This window comes from Nomascus leucogenys, chromosome 4 (assembly GCF_006542625.1).
Source record: "Nomascus leucogenys isolate Asia chromosome 4, Asia_NLE_v1, whole genome shotgun sequence".
Classification (NCBI taxonomy): Eukaryota; Metazoa; Chordata; class Mammalia; order Primates; family Hylobatidae; genus Nomascus; species Nomascus leucogenys.
Window position 1 is genome coordinate 64,860,394 of NC_044384.1, and position 16,851 is coordinate 64,877,244.

The following is a 16,851-nucleotide window of genomic DNA, read 5'->3' on the forward strand; positions in this document are numbered from 1 at the left end:
TTTACTGAATATTTTTATGTGCCAGGAGTTGTTCTAAGTCCTTTAATTATATTAGTTTATTTAGTCCTCATTTAAATAATTAATTCTATGTGTCAAATTATATTTATTATCTCCATTTACTAGATGTGAAGACCCAGTTATAATGTTATATAACCCCCTAAGTCACACTTTGAGCCACTATGCTATGTTGCCTTATACTTTAGATTTTTAAGCCTAAAATTATTCCGTTAATAAAAAGGAAGGTCATATGAAGTAATTGTTTAGCAGTTGATTCTATTTTAAATAAAAGGAACAAAACTTTGTATAATACTCTCTATGTTCCAAGCCCATTATAAGCACTTTACACAAATATTAGTTCATTTAATCTTTACTCCAGCCCTGTAAGGTGGGGACATTATTATTCCTATAGTGTGGAAAAGGAGATTGAGACACAGAGAGACTATGTAACTTGTCCATGGTCACCCAGCTGGTACATGACAGAAATTCAGGAAAAAAATACCATCACACCAATTGTTGCAATTATTTTAATTTAACATTCGAGTCCTGCCACTGCTGTTTGTTTCAGAATAAATCGTTCCATCTTTCTAAATCTTAGAAACCTCATTTATAAGTTAAAGGTGGGGGGATTTTATCATCTATAAGGCCCTTTCAAATACTCTTATTTATTTTGTACAAAAACCCCTGAAAAGTCACTTACAAAAAAACTTGTTCATACCCGTCTGAAGATTTACGAACTCCAGCTTTTTATCTTACTGTGCATTCTGACTATTTTCTGCATTTCTCTAAGAATGGTCTGGAAAGGGATCTAGCAGGAAATAAAGAATAAATAAAGTATTTTGATGGTCTCCAGAAATGCCAATTTCAACTCAGCATCTGCTGACAGGTCTATCTAATCTTCCAAACTCTGTGTAAATCCTGGATCCACCATTTACCAGCTGTGTAACCCTGGGCAAAAATTCCATCTTTCTGACCTCAGTGTCTTTCTCTGCAAAACAGGGGTAAGAATAATCCTACTTCAATAGAGTTGCTGTGAGGATTCACTGAGATAGTATGTACAAAGCTCCTACAATATTACTGAACCCACAGTAAGTACTGAGTGAAAATTAGCATTATTATTGCAGATTTCTGCTCCTATGAAAGTTAAGATTGTGAATTACTACACTTATACACTTCCTCTGAAGTCTAAATAAATCACAGGCTCCTCCCAAGATTTGGAAAATTGAGCTCATCTTTTTCTATCTTCAGAAAAAAAATCTAGTTAAATTGTTCAATGGTTAAGTTAGATATTATCTGATATGGAGATAAGTTTGTGAGATATAAACAGTATTCTGTCCACCCCTCCTTAGTTAAGCTAAGAGCTATTAGCTTTATTATTTGCTAAATGTCACTTAGCATTTGATAAATGTAGCATTTACAGTGCATTCTCCGAGGACTGGAAACAGTATTGCAGAACACCAGAACCTCTTTTCCCCTTGAAGTAACACACTATCTCAGTATATAAATTACCCAGTACCCAAGGTAATGGAGAAGAAAACCTAAGGAAGTTTGACATTTATTTTGGAATTGTGATAAAGCAATTGAGACTGTTGAAATTTAACACTACCTTGAGGTCTTACTACACTTGCATGTCACTCATTAGTGCAAACTCACTTTTGCTTTATAGAAGAGCCCAATATATTAATCTACAGCCCTAAAGTGAGTTACTGGTTTAATGCAGATCCAATCTGAGAATAAATTAGGCCCTTTTAAAGTGTATTGCAGAATGTCACGCTAATGGTATTTGATGACGTGTATTCACTCTTTGCCAAGTTGTAGGTACAAATGTATTATGATTACATCCAGGACAAGAGCCTGAATTTAAGTAAGGCTTTTAGAGCTGGAGATCACAGAGATTATATCATCCACCAGAGGCCCAGAGGGATTAAGTGATTTGTCTAAGGTTATATAGATAATAGGTGGATATCCCAGATTTCAGACTAGACTTTCTTGAACTCAAGTTCAAGGAAGGTCCATTCTTCTACAGTATGCATTCAGCAGCATATTATAATGGTAACAATAATTACAATAACCCCCATTTATTGAATACATCCTGTGGGCCAAGGGTTCTGGTAAACTCCACACATAAAAACCCTCCTGTGACCCTGACCCTGTTCTATTCCTCTCATAGCTCCATGAGGTATGTCTGGTTCTCTTCATTTTACAGAAAGATGACTGAGACTCAGAGTTTGTGACTTGTACAAGGCCACACAGCTAGGAGATGCCAACAGCTGGGTCCAATCTCAGCTCTGAATCTGCATTCTTTCTACAGGACTAGCTGCTGTAGGAGACCAAAATGACCACAAGGAGACCAAAATGACCACATCTTGTCTCCTTGTCTTGAAAATGAACTAATTCACTTTTAATGACATCAAGTGTAAACAATCTACCGAATTATTAAAACATTATCTTTTTGCTTATGTAGGCCATGGATTCAAGACCATTAACTTATAATCAGTGATATCCAAGAGGATGGGAAGGGAATATTAAGCCTGGTGCTCTGCAAATTAATACTTGGAGGTAAATGAGAAGTATCATAGGCATATTACTATTTACTTAACGTTTCATTCTATTTGAAAGAGAAGTTCCCAGATGTTAAATACTACCCTACATTTTAAGCTTAAAAATACGCTGGACATGTGACAATGGTGCTGAGTACTTTCGGGGAAGATCACAACAGTCCTGGTAGCAGTGTCACAGCAAAATATTTCAGAGGTACCGGATGAGCTAGCTCCAAGGCAAATGAGGCAATATTATGTTTAACTGTTTGTTCGGAAACTTCTTTTATTAAAAAAGATTTAAAGTATTAATGCTATTTTCAATACAGGTGTGATAACACTCAATAAAGCATAGTGTACTTGATATAAATTTCGGAATGTAACAGTCCATCTAGTTCCTGGCCCCCTCCAGTCTCCACCACATACCCTAGTAGCAAAACGTACACACCCGTTTAAAAATGAAGAAGCTTTTGGGCATTGGGTGAGCACAGTGGGGTGGGACAAGGAAAGTGCTCTTTCCTGAATTATTCATGCTTTTGGCTTTGACTTCAGTTAGTAACATCAATTCTAAGAGAACTGAGACAAACTCTTCTATGTTCCGCAAACGGAGGGAGAAAAAAGCCTGCCATTCGCAAGCAGCTATGGGCAAAACCAGCGCAGAGTACAGGGGTCGGGAAATTAGGGATTAAAAAAAAATTGGAGTAAAGTGCACAGTTACTGTCAAAAATATATTATTTTGATCCTAAGAAAATTAAAAGATTTTATCTAATGGACTAGATTGCTGACCTTTTAATACATTTGGTTTTCATTGAACATACAATCACCATCGGACTTAAAAAGACTAGTTTGCTTAAAAAAAAAATCCTTGGAGTTATCTACAGGAATCTTGTGGACGCAATTCAAGGATAACATTCTGCAGCTCTTTGGATATTGAATGATGTCCTCGGATCAGTCCACAAAAGAAACAGGGACCTGTTAATGCACTGATTCAAGTGGGCGTTTCTCCCATTTTCTCTTTCCTCCTCCCCCACCCACCCCTTTCTCTAAATGCCTGTGCTTTCCAGTTCTTCTTCTACCCCTATGGCATGAGACCTGGAAATCATGATGAGTTTCTCCTTGTTTGTAAACTGCCTCTGCACCGGCTGAGGTTGCTCGGCCGTGGGTGGCTCCTGGCTGGCACCCTCCGGCGAGCTCTGCTCCGCACACGGAACGGGGGCGGCCACAGAGTCTCGCGTTTGACCAGCTACTGCGTCCAAGACCGACTCGGAGGAGGTGCCGGCCTCCCGCAGGGGTGTGTAGCCCTTATTGCTGCTGGATGGGTCATCCGACTGGGAGCTCCCGGAGTCCCGCCTGGTGGGGGGCGAGCCCTCGAGCCGCAGGGGTGGCAAGGGGGAGGCGGCTTTGGCCACAGGGCTGGAATCCGGGTCTGCACTCCCCGGGGAGGGCGGGGGCTCGGGAGACGGCGGCTCCCGGTAGTCCGGGAGCCCGCTGGTGCTGCGGCGCCGCAAGGCCGCGTACCTGCCGGTCCTGGGCAGGCGGCCGCCCTGCCCCCTGGCGGCGCGCTCTGCTACCGCGCCCTCGGGCTCCTCCAGCTCCTGGCGCGCCCCGCGCATGCTGCCCTCTGCTCCGCGGAGGTTGGTCATGCTCAGGTTGAGCTCGCCCCTCGGGATCTCCAGAGAGCCGCGTTCCCCCGGAGGCCTCTGCCAGCTGCAGCTCGCGCCCTCCACGTCCCCGTCCCTATCGCGGTCCCCTTGCAAGGGCAGCAGCGCGAAGGCGCTCAGCGAGGAGTCCACGAAGGAACTGGCGGTGCTCTGGCGCCCCCAGCTCTCGGGTGGGCTGCAGGGCGCCGGACTGCTGCAGCTGCTAGCGGCTGCGGCGGCGGTGGCAGCGGCGGCCCGGCGACGGCCTGCCACGCCCGAGCGCTCGCGGTAGACGCTGTACACGGCCTCGGCAAGGCTCGGGGGCTCCCGCGTACAGCGCGGGGAAGAGGCCAGGTCCGGCGGGGACGCGGAGCCCCGAGGGCGGCCGCCGCTCAGCGCCGCGGGGTGAAGGGGCCACGAGCCCTTGGCCAGCATCGCCGCCGCTCCGAAGGCGTCCCCGGCGCCACTGCAGCTCCCGGGCTTCAGCTCCAGGCCCCGCGACTGCACGTAGCTGAGGAAGCCGTTGAGCGGGATGGCCCCGGGGGGCGCCGCGGCGGGGGCCGACGACGACGAGGAGGCGGCTGCAGCCGCGGCTGCGGCAGCGGCCGCCGCCAGGTCTTTGGCGCGGAGGCTGTGCACGTCGATGACGGTGGAGTAGAGGTCCCGCAGGTTGATGATTTTGGTCTTCTTGTCCCGGTTCTCGTGGAGGACCGCGTTTGCGCAGATGAACAGGAAGATGCCGATGCCCATGATGAGGGGCCCGAAGACCTTGAGCTTGTCAGAGTGCAGGTAGCCAGAGAAGATGCGGAAGAAGAAGCCCACCGACGTGGAGGAGGAGGAAGGGGAGGCGGCTCGCGCTGGAGGCGTGCTCCTGGGCGCGCCCGCGGAACTGGAGTTGACATGCCCTGGAGCCCTAGGGTGGCTCCTGGACCGGTTTTTGCTGCCACTGCTGCTGCTGTTGGCCGTGGTTGGGACGCGGTGGCTGCTCCCCGCAGGCGGCAGCTGCTTACCCCCCTCCCGATTGGCCCCGGTGGCCTTGGGCCAGTAGCCCACCACCGCCATGGCTATGCCCACCAGCAGCACCAGGATCCCACAGAGGGCGATGAGCCCCGAGATGGAGCACAGCTTCAGCTTGCCTTTCACCACCACCACGTCGTTCTTGCGCCTCTTCTTGGCTTTCCGCTTGCGCTTGGGTATCTGGCTTGGGGGGCGGAGTGGATCCTGCTTTCTGGCGGAAATCCTTAGCAGGCCGCCGGTGGCGATCATGGCGAACTCCTGGAGTGCAGGACTAGCCTCTGGGATGGAGGCTTGAGCAGGGAGGGCGCCAACTGCCCACTAGCTGCTCAGCCACCTCCTCCTGCTGCAAAGCAGAGGAAGACAGTCAGAGGGTGTCGGCTTGGCTGCAGTGACATCTCACGCTGCAGCTGCCCTACTCCCAGATCCCACTCCATGTGTGCCCCCACCCCAAGGCCTTTATCCACTAACTGTAACAAGGCCATGTACAGAGGCTGGGGCCAGGTAGACATTAGGGAAGGGAAACGTCGTTGCAACAACTAATAGGTGGTTATAAAACATTGCAATAACTAATATGTGGTGATAAAACCATCTGAGAATATGCCTTCTTCTCCCCGCTCCCCACCCATCTCCCCCACACACTCCATGGTAATATGAGAGTTTGAAATGAACAATGGAGTTCCAACCATTAGTAAAACCTAAATGTAGGGACTCAAAGTAGTGGTTAAGGACTTCCCTAGCAAGATTCTTTCCCTCAGTCCTTCAGGAATTGGAAGATTTTTCAAGGGAGCTGCCACAGGAGTTTCAAGTCTCTCTAAGCTGAGGAATCTGTCATTGTGTGGCCCAAAGTTACTAAAAGAGTCAGGAAAGTTACTACTGTATAAAGACAAAGGAATTTATTTCACTGGATGAAAATCAAAGGTTATATAATGGCAGGCAGGCGGTTTATTTACTTCAGATAATTAATAGAGAGTTCACCACTGGGGAAGCAGCAAAGATATTGCAATACTCTGACAATAAATCCCTTCACAAAGTTGTCTCCCACCTATGCCTGTTCCTACAGCTATGTGCAGGCAGATCCCTTGCACAGCCTTCTCTCCTCTCAGCAACATCTGGACAGCTTCTTGGGGTGGAATATTTAGTTTTAGGTAACTGCTTATGTAACTGAGCTCTTCCTTCTGGCCTTCTTTCCTCCCTCAGAGGAACTCCCTTAAAGGTATCATGTGCCAGACTTCATCAGGGAATTTGAGAAGTCCCCTGGAATCTCCAAGAGAAAGATCTTTTTCTCATATGGGAAAATTACAATTAAAAAAACTAACACTCTGCCATAATAGCTTTCTGACCCCTTATTAAGGTGCCAAGAGCATGCTACAGAGTCCCAGTATTGAAATGAGTAGGCAATTAACTAGGTAAAGCATTCTACATAATATGATGATTTGTAGAATGACATTTCCCCCAAGCCAGAACTGTTTTTGTTTTGTTTTTCCCCCTTATCCCTTTCTCATGAGGTCATTTTTAGGAAGGGAGGGTGGCAACAATCAATGGACTATTCTTAGGAAGTTTATTTAGTTGTTTGTAATAAAGCTTGGGTAGGTTAATTCACAAATGCATATTTGTGGTTATTCGGCAGCCTCTAAAAATTACAGTCTTGCTGTATCTCCAGAGTAGAACATTTTCTGTCCCATTAGTTGTTTTCCCTCCTACGAGATGCTAAAATCAAGGACATTGTATGAACTGAAAGACTTAGATATCACTCCCAAGCCTTTTGCTCTTCTATCCTTTATAATTCATGTTTTAGAATAAATTCCCCCCTTGAAAATGTGTGGTAGGTAGAATTTTGCTTTTAATTGGTGATTGGGTGAAAGGCTTCGGCCCTTGAGTTCCTCTATTATATCAATATAGGCAGGATCATTTCTCCATCAGTGGGAATGCAAATGGTAATCAGCTCTTTGCAATATTTGCAAATCAGTATCTCTTTGGGACTTCGTTGGGTTTCAGTAAAGAGAAGCACCAGGTAGATAAGAGAGGGGTCAGTATAGAGAATACATCTATAAACCTTTAAGCTGCACCAGTAAGTACAGATTGAAACAAACAAACAAAAAAAGAGCTTACTGTCTATCTCTAATCCCAAATAAATAAGCACATTTATTATGTGGTTGTAACATAGAGACTGTTGTTTTAAGTGATCCTTGGAATCCAGCATCTTAAATAATCTGGAGATCCGTGGTTATCTTAAGAAGGCTTTAAGGACCAGACATTTTTTAGAAGCGAACTCAGACTCAGTTGGCAGGGTGGCTCTCCCACCGCAGAAAGGCTACATGTTTTGTTGGGCATTGATCAGGTGCACGGGGAGGCTGGATGTCTTGGGGGAGGGGGAAACCCACTTGGATTTCTCCTCAGCAAGGCAGCTTTGGCTCCGGTAGAATGTAAGGAAGGCTGGAATGGATTTCAACAGTCCTTTACCGCACACCTTTAAAATGAGTTTAATAGCTAGTAATTAACTCCCTCGTTTATTATTCTTTCAGCTGTGTTGAAGGCTGTACTCCCTTTTAATGTACCACCATCTGACACGAAATACAAAGGTCAGATGCCACGGGAGACCCACCTTTGAGGTTTTCCTTTATACCTAATGAAAGAAAACAAACTTAGCAGTCAAGCTTGGCTGCCCTCGCAATTTACTGCCTGGAGCTGGTCTTACCGTGGTTAAAGAATGGAGGATGGGGGAAGCAAAGGAGGGATGTCTAAAAATACAACTGCTTCCAAGAGAGACATTCAAGTTCTCCGCTCATGATGGATTAAACCCCACTCTGAGGCTCGGAGGCTCGGAGCCCACAGACTGGGAGCGATGTGCTGTGCCCAGTACCCAACCCAGGTCCTCGACCCCCGGCCCCTCACTGGCAGGGCGGCGACCCCCTGGCCCCTGGCTTTGGTCTGTTTATTGATATTAGCTGGAGTCACATGAGTGCAGCAGCTGGGAGTCCGCCTCTGGAAAGAAGACAGGCAGGAGCGAAGTGAGGGCAATCCTGAACTAGCCTTTTCTGGGCAGCGCATCCCGCGTAGCCAGCCCAGGAAAAAGCCTCTCTCACCGAACCCCACCCCGGGGCGCGGGGGCGCGGGGGCTCGGGGACCCGAGGGGCGGGGAGGGGCCCCCAGGGGCTGGGAACTGGCAGAATTGATCAAAATGGCAGCACTCTCCGCACACAAGATCGCTCACTTACCCAGGGAGACCGAGGGAGGTCGGGGCCGGCGAACGGGCGCTCGGGCAACACAATGGAACCATGGAGAAACTTTTTCAGCCCGAGCCGACGGCGGAGCGCAGAGACAGCGCCCCGGGGCCCTGCATCCGAGCGCGGCTCAGCAGCCCCGCGGGGGCGAGCGCCCGCCCCAGGCTCGCAGTCCCCGCCGGCGCTGTGGCGGGAGCCATTTCCAAGAGTTTCCAAGAAGTGTCAGGTCCTCCGCATCCCGCATCCCGCCTCGGAGCCCTCCTCTCCGCCGCTCATCCTCCAGCTCGCGGCGTCCCCTAGCGCGGCGCTCCGGGGCGGGCCCCCGCGGCCGCGCCGCCGGCCCTCGCGCCTCTTTTGTGTGGCTGCGGCGCGCCGGGCTCCGCCGGGTGGAGATGAGCCCGCGGCGGCAGCTCAGGGCGGCCGGACTGGCGGCTGTTGCTAAGAGACCGGAGCCATGACACAGGGAAATTGCGGCAGGGTGGCGGTCGGGGCCCGCCCGGCTCGGCGGCGTGGGGAGGCGCCCCCGCCCCGCGCCCCACACCCTCCTCCGGCGCCCCCCAACGCCGCGGGCCTTCCCCGCTCCCCCGCGTCCTCCGCCCCCCGCCGCCGCCCGCCGCCCGCCGCCCGCCGCCCGCCGCCCGCCGCCCGTCCCTTCTGAAGCGCCGATTCCTCGGGGAGGAGGAGGCGTCAGGGGAGGCGGCGGAGGTAGCCGGCGCGGGGCGCCCGCGGGGCAGGGGGCGCGGGGTGCCTCCTTGGCCTCGGCTCTCCCCGCCCCGGGGCGCCCCTAGACCGCCGCCTGCCTCCGCGGGCAGCTTTGTTCTTCTTTCTTCCAACTACCTGTCTGAGCCGCGGGCCCCAGAGGCCCCAAAGAGAGGCCCGGAGGGTCTCCCCAGCAGCATCCGAGGGGCTCTCTCGGGGAGCTAGGGGCCAGAGTCCGCGTTCCCTCCGTGCCTGCCTCCCTCCCCTCGTGCCTCGGTCTTTTGTTGCCTCTACTCCTCGGCACGGCACAGCCTGGGCTGTTTTCCCCCTCCCGCTTGGGAGTTTGCAGTGTGGACGCTCGGCGAGCACAGTAAGTTGTCCCCCAGCGAACTCGGGCCCGGGCGGAGTGGAGCCGCCCCCACCGAGACGGGCGCACCGCGGGACGCTTGGAAGCCTCTGTCAGATGTGCTTGCGCTTCAGCCCCGCCGGGCTTTGTGACCAGCCTGACCAGGACCCGGCAGCTGGGGCTCCTCGGAGATCAGAGTGGGCTCCGGGGCTCTTCCTTGGGCAGCCCCTCCTGCTCCTCCCTGGTGCGGTAATCAGCAAGCATTAAAAGGAAAACTATAATTCTCCAGGAATCAAGAATCAGGGTTAGAATCAAAGAGGGGAGGTGGGGGTAGGGAGGATGTCCAAACTCCCTACGTCATTTAAAAAAGAGAGAAGGCGAGAGAGAGAGAGAGAGAGATGGAGATCCTGTTTCCTAGCTCATCCCTCTCTGCCCTCTCAACTGTAAAGTAAAAATGACAGGGAAAAGAGAATTTCAAAGTGGAATTTCCCCAAAGAGTACTGAGAAAGTGAGAAGGATTTCAATTATCTATTGAAATGAGGCAGCCAGGATTCAGGAAGAAAGCAACAGAAGAGCAGATGAAGCAAGTGCTGTCTGAAATTTTGGATCCAGACAAATATTTTGGTGGCGGTGGGTGTTATATATTCTGAGTTTTGCTGCTTAGGGGTCCACAAAACCCACACAGGAGGGCTCTGCTGCCCACAGCTCCTGTTACAAGATTGTTCCCCACATACACAGCATTCACTTGTGCTTAAATCTAGAGCAGACACTTTTCAAAAAGAACAATAAAGGCAACAAATTTACAAGTTCAATGATATAAATGTGAACAGTGATCTAAGAGATGGGGATAGAGACGGTGGGGTACAGGAGGGAAGGAAGCAGAAGTGTTTTCTAAAAGGCAACCCTGAGTTCACCTGTTGGAAAGGTGGCCTCTGTCACCCTTTTCAAGCAAATAACGAATCTGAATGATGATCAGGGTGTCCGGAACCCATCGCCTTCCCCCTACCTATTCATGCTCAAATTCAGGCTATTAGAAAACAAACCATAATGAAGGGAAAGTTTTAAATCCCACATTGGGTTGTTTCATTTTAGAGAAATCACTGCAAAGGAGAAATAATAAGATCTAGTTGTCGTTTTCTGAAGCTTTTTTGGCTCTGAACTTCAGATCTCCTGAATTCCAATAATAATCTGGTATTTCGTACAAAGATTGGGCCTACAGTCTCATTTCATTGCACAGCTAGCTGCCAGAGTCTATGGGTGGCAGTTCCTGTGCTCTGTTTGCTGGGCTGTACAAACAGGAATAATACTGCAGAACTTCATTAGGATTTTAGGTGGATTAAACTGCTAATAGTTTCAAGTTTCTGTGTAAATTATAGCCATCATTTGCATATTTAAAAGTCATTTGAGGGATTTGGAGAAGAAAAGAATTCTTTTCTAGACAAAGGGCCTTGGGACATAGCTAGTTTTTTCTTATGTTGATGATTGCAACAAAATTTATGGCTTATTACTCAAAGGCTTCCTTCCAAACTGCGCTTTTTGGAACTTTGAACTGTTTAACCTGAGTGTTATCACGTTCAGTAATTTTCTTTGTTTTCCGCTCATGGTATCAGAGGAAATCAAACAGATCACATCTGTTTCCAGTGGAGTCCTTTATCCCCTCTGTAATACAGAATCAACATACATTCCCAGGGGCTTTCAAGTTATTAGAGTTATTTTTAAAGGAACAAGGATACTCTTGGCCCTTCTGGAGTTATTTTCCTTCTAATCTCACTGGCCATTTCAGTTTGGATGATTTCCAAGATTGTGGGACCCCACTTTCACCATGCTGAGGACTGAAAGGCTACAACTACCTAGTCTTAATAATTCACTAGTGTCTCCAGATTTTGGAGCTCAGCACAGCCTTCTGACCTTGCAGCAGGGAGCATAATGAAGGCCCTGGGAAAAAAAGAGAAGAGGATGAAGATTAGCTTAGTTTAGTTGGATTAAATTCTGACCTGCAACCTTTCATTTGCTCTATCTTAAAAAAAAAAAATCCTTATATAATTTATTCAGTCTCATAATTTATTCACAGCTCATTTACTTCCTGGATCATTTCACCAACCTAGCCTGGTGTGCTTGACTTGCCTGCCTGTGCTCCCAGCGCTGCGCAGGGGAAGACAGTGCCATGGGCGCACACAGGACCTTCTTGGTCTCCAGGAGTGTGCCAGAGAAGGGAAGTCTGCTTATACCAACAGCTCAGCAACTCTTGCCTCTGCACACACCTTTCTCTCACAGATAGTGCAGGCTGCAGAAATAAGTAGTTTAGTGTTGTGAGTTCTGGAGCCAGTTTATCTCCTCCACTAACTAAATTACTTAATCTCGTCTGCCTCAATTTCCCCATCTGTAATGGGGATAATGACACTGATACCCTATTCATAGCATTGTAGTAAAGATTAAAAGAGTTTAGTCAGTGTAGGCTAATGCTTAGCACATAGTAAGCACTCATTAAACTTAGCTATCACCTTATTGGTCCTAACATCTCTCAGCTTGATACCCTCACTCTCCTGTTCCATTCATATTTTTCTGGGATCCAGATGGAACTGTATCTGTACTTCTTTTCTCTGAAGTAAGCTTACAGGATCAGCTGTTGTGATTGAACTACCCCTATCCAGAAGACATAGGTCCAGTGCCGCTCCAGAAAGCTTGCTCCATCTTGAGAATGAAAACACTTTTCTCCATTGCAACTTTGCTCATTTTGCAATTAACCACGACCCTTTAATTTCGATTTGCTCAACAACTCAGATTTCAAACTCATGACACACTGTCGTCAAATTAGAAATTTGCAAAAACACAACCAAGAGACATTCTTCAGACCAGAAGTTGGAAGATTTCATAGAAAGGACCTTCAAACCTTGGTATGACTTTTCTATATAAGAAGAAAGAAACGGTCAACCCCAGATCAAAAACAGGATACAAAATAACTCCTTCTCTTCATTCCTTCCTTACCCTTTTCACACCTCTGCCAATAAAAAACAAAATGACAAAATAAAACAAGCATACAACCAGAGTCACTAGATTTAGCAAATAAAACTATTGCAAGCGATATACTTCCACTAAAAACTCCTTGTTGTTTACCTAAAATTTGGATTTAACTAGGCATCCTATATGTTATTTGCAACCCGACCACAGTGTACCTGATAGCCTCTAAATTTTCTCATGGAACATGCAAAGGACAAAAGAGCCTGATAAGACAGAAAACATGAAATGCAACATTAAATTTATTTTAGAACAGAATAAGCAGAAAAAGAAAACACAAGCAAAGCCTGGATGGAACAACAGAACTTCAAAGCCTGAGGATAGTGTTTCCAAGCTGGTCTGGGCTTAGCCCTGGGGTTTCTCATAGTTAGAGGTTGCATGGTTTGTGTTTCTAGCCCTTTCCTATGGAACACTGCCATGCTAGAGGGACAGGCAGTTGCTCTTGCATCCAGTCCCCAGGGTCCCACAAATGAACTTCTGAAGAGATAGAGCTCAACTCACTTTCAAGAACTTCAGCTTTGAAACCAAGGGTAAACTCATGCTAGTGTCAAGGTCAAGATCAAGCTCATTTCTTGTATTTCTGAGAGGAATCAAAGAAGTTCAAGCCCAAACACTTCCACCACAGAAGCAGTGGAAAAAAGAAATGGTGCAAGATCTAAAGAGCCTGCCTTAGAACACATCAGGCAGGTTCTGCTGCCTCCATTCCAGGTCAATAGCATGTAGCAATGACAGCTTCCATTTCTGTCTTCAGCCCCATTCATTTGTCTTTCTCAGTGAGAGACCCACCAGGAGTGGTGTTTTAATAAGTGGGGTTCATTTTTACACATTCAGTTTTCCCCAATGGCCTGAATTTTCTGCCATTTTTCATGTACACCATCAAAGCTGGATTCTGTGCAATTCTTATGAAATAATTGAGGTCTGAGATGAGAAACTAGAGTTTGTTGGCAGGCCTGAAAGCAAATCAAAGCTGAGCTTGGAAAAAACTTTGCAGGGAGGGCTCCATCAATGCAGCAGCCAAGATGAGACCCACAGCTAAATGTGCCCTGTGTTCCCAAAACATATCCTTAATGTCCACACTAATGTCATTCGTATCATTTTGTATAATCCACAAGCGCTATGGAGAGATGACTTGTCCTACTGAGAGCTAATTGCTCACATGTCTGATCTGCTTTCAAAATTAATTGTGATATGAGCTGCTGTGTATCCACCACAGGAAAACAGATACACACAGATAAAGAACTAGTTTTCAAAAGTAAAGAAAGAAACTCAAGAATTCCAAGTAGCAATTCCTGGAATTGCTACTTGGGTGGCAGAGCTGATTCATCCAGTAAGGATTTTCTTAAGCACTTCTGTGTACCCCACTCTATGATTCCTGCATCATTCACTCAACAAATATTTACTGAGTGTCTACTGTGTTATCGTTATCGTTCTAGGCACTAGGGATAAAGTAGTGTTGATCTGTGCAAACACAGTCACTCAGTGGCAGGAGTGTGAGATAAAAAACAAGTAAATAAACAAGTGAGAAAATTTCAAATCTTGGTGACCAGTACGAAGAAATTAAAAGAGGTTGCTGTGACTGGTCACACAGGCAGCAAGAGAGAACAATTTAGATTGGGAATTCAGGGAAGGCTTCTCCAAGGGAAGAAATGAGATCATCAGTGGCAGTGGCAGCATCATTTACTTGTGGAGAAGGGGAAGTCTGGTCCTGCCTCATCTCCACTGTCTCTCCAGGGCCCCACCAAGTGAATAGATGGGAGAAAAAGGTGAGTGTTGGCTAGGTATATATCACTGTCCCTAAGCCTATTCCATACAGAAATCATGGAGCTGCCACTATAGATGTTGCTTGGGGTATAGGCGATGAGGCCTGTAAAGTATTATTTAGATGTTAATGGTGGTGTGATGATAATGGTGAATAGTTACAGAGTGGCCATTCCCTACCGGGCACTGCTATGTACTGGAGATGCAGTCAAGGTCAAGCGCTACCTATGAAGTTTGGGTCAGATCTGAAAGATACACGATGGTTCCCCAGAATGGCTTGTAGTTCTGAATGAGTCCCAGCCAGGCGGCAGTGGCTTCCTGGTCTTCATTCTCTCACCTCTTTATCTTCTGAGCCTCACCCTCCAAGAACAATTGTGTTTTGCAATAGGCTTAGGTTTCCTTAAATCTCAGACCCATGCCATTGGAGCATCCTGTGAGTCCCACCATTTAGGAATCAGGGGTGGCCTCCAGTATCCCCACAGTGTTTGGAAATCTCCACTACTGAGTTATTAAACATGTAACTTAATGTGTAAGGGAGCAAAGGGTCACACTGTGGCATGAAATTTCACATTTGAAGCAGTGCCAACAATTCTTTTTGCACACACCTTTCGGATGACCCCATGGCAACATCTGTAAGACATTTATATTCTTTAGGGGTGTAAATACAGAGTCATAGTGAAAGTGAAAACTGCCTCCCCCAAATTATCATCACAAAGCATATATATGTCTAATATATAAAATCAATAAATCAACACTGATGATGTTTTATCCAATGAAACTCTTATGATCTTATCCCAACCATAAAAGATATTTTAAATGATTAAAGTGCACTAAAGTAATAAATAGTATGTGTGTATACACACACACACACACGTATATTCTCAGAAGGAAAAATGCACACAACATTTTTCACACTAAATTTAGTCTTGAATTTCTATAAAATCTTACAAACTGAGCTGGCTTCCTTAAACTAAAGAAGATAAACTCTTACAATCTGAGCTGGCTTCTTTATACTAAAGAAGATTAAAGTATCAATACATCAGAAAAGCATCACAAAAATTTCTTTTCTAGTGAGAAAGATGCCAACATCACTTCTTGACAGGCAAAGCAAAGTGATTACATAGCTTTCTATAGAGGCAGAATAATGGTATGGTGTATTGGAAAATGATATGCAGAAAAATCAGAGATAATATTTCAAAATATTTCTGAATTTCATTATTTTCCAAAGCCATGCCCCACAAGGATCAGGCCTTGATTACTGAGAAATTTACAGAGAGAGGGAGAGAGAGAGGTAAGTATTTACAGCAAATTGTGTAAGAGCTAAATATATTCACCTTACAAAGAGGCTGTGTCACAGATTTCCTCCAAATTCCCCCCAATCACTTACAGCTTCTGACTTTTGATGACATTAATATTAATGCAATGATAGAAAGATTATACTTTCTGGAAATTTGATACCAATCAGTGTTATAGCTCCACTTTTTTCAGAGCAGGGAAGGGTTTAAGGAAATGTTTTTCCATTTACAGAGATAAATATATATATGATCAAGACTAAGAATCTGCAACCCAAGGGAGGAGAATGAGAAAAGATCGTAATTTACAGCAGTTACCTCAAGAGCTTACTCATCAGAACACAGATCTATTTAATGGCTTATTCTAGAAATGTGGGAACTCAGAGAATTTCCGCAGCTTTCGTTTTGTAAGCAGTAAAGGAATTGCCCTGCAGCCTATCGCAGTGGAAGGTGAGGTGAGAAATCCCAGCTGAATTGGGGTCAGGGGGCCATGCTGCTCACCTCTGAGGAAGTTACAACACTACAGGATTTCATCAATGGAGCTAGTGTTCCGATTTTCTGTTCCTGTCTCTATTGGCCTGTGGAGATATCAAAATGTCAGCTAGTTTCTGTCTCAAAGCAGGACAGGTTCTAAACCATGTCAAAGTATTGAACCTTTTCCCTGGGTGATCTCTTCACCTCACAGGTGAGGTGGAGACTTGAAATGTCCTATTTATTTAAAGGATGCAGAAAGTCAAACTAGATAATTTCATTCCTTCATTGCTTTTTCAGCCATGAAAATCTCAAGGGCATGTTGCATAACCTGTTGGACCCAATACATATTAATGTACTATTTAAATGATGCATAATGTTGAATAGTTGGTATCAAATGATGTGGTTTAAAAAAGTACTAGATGGCTTTTAAGATTCCTTCCTGTTCTCTGAGCCCTCATATTCTCACTTAAAACTGTGGAAACTAGGGATAGGTCCTTTAGGTAATGCTCATTAGCCCACTTTTTCTGCTTCTCTTGTGCAACCAGAAACATTGGTTTATACAAAACATGGTAAAATTACAATGTCCCACAACACGCAGAAGCTACTGGTTTGGATTTGTACTTTGTCCCCAGTTGGAGTTGCGATTTGCAAATCTCTTCAGGAGGTGGGACATTTGAAAATCTCAGAGTGCTTCTTGGAATATTATGAAATATCAAATTTAAAATAAATTCACATATGATTTTGATTGAATCTATCACAAAACCATCTGACATTCGATTCTTACATAGAAATATAGTAGACATCAAATATGTAAGGAATACTTATAGAAGAAAACCTTAAAGCTATGAACCTTTG

The 16,851-nt window shown here is 46.1% G+C and overlaps 1 protein-coding gene across 1 annotated transcript; it reads right to left on the reverse strand.

Moving 5' to 3' along the window:
- Positions 1-2,794: 2,794 nt before the first annotated feature.
- Positions 2,795-8,850, reverse strand: TMEM200C (transmembrane protein 200C). The gene is made up of 2 exons (XM_030810726.1): positions 8,407-8,850; positions 2,795-5,534 (listed from the first exon to the last, which is right to left on the reverse strand). Exon 2 carries the CDS (start codon positions 5,438-5,440, stop codon positions 3,578-3,580), a length of 1,863 nt encoding a protein of 620 aa, XP_030666586.1. The 5' UTR covers positions 5,441-5,534; positions 8,407-8,850; the 3' UTR covers positions 2,795-3,577.
- Positions 8,851-16,851: the final 8,001 nt, after the last annotated feature.

Excerpts from the sequence above, each read along its gene's own strand:
- TMEM200C (XM_030810726.1), bottom strand. The coding sequence starts at position 5,440 with ATGATCGCCACCGGCGGCCTGCTAAGGATTTCCGCCAGAAAGCAGGAT.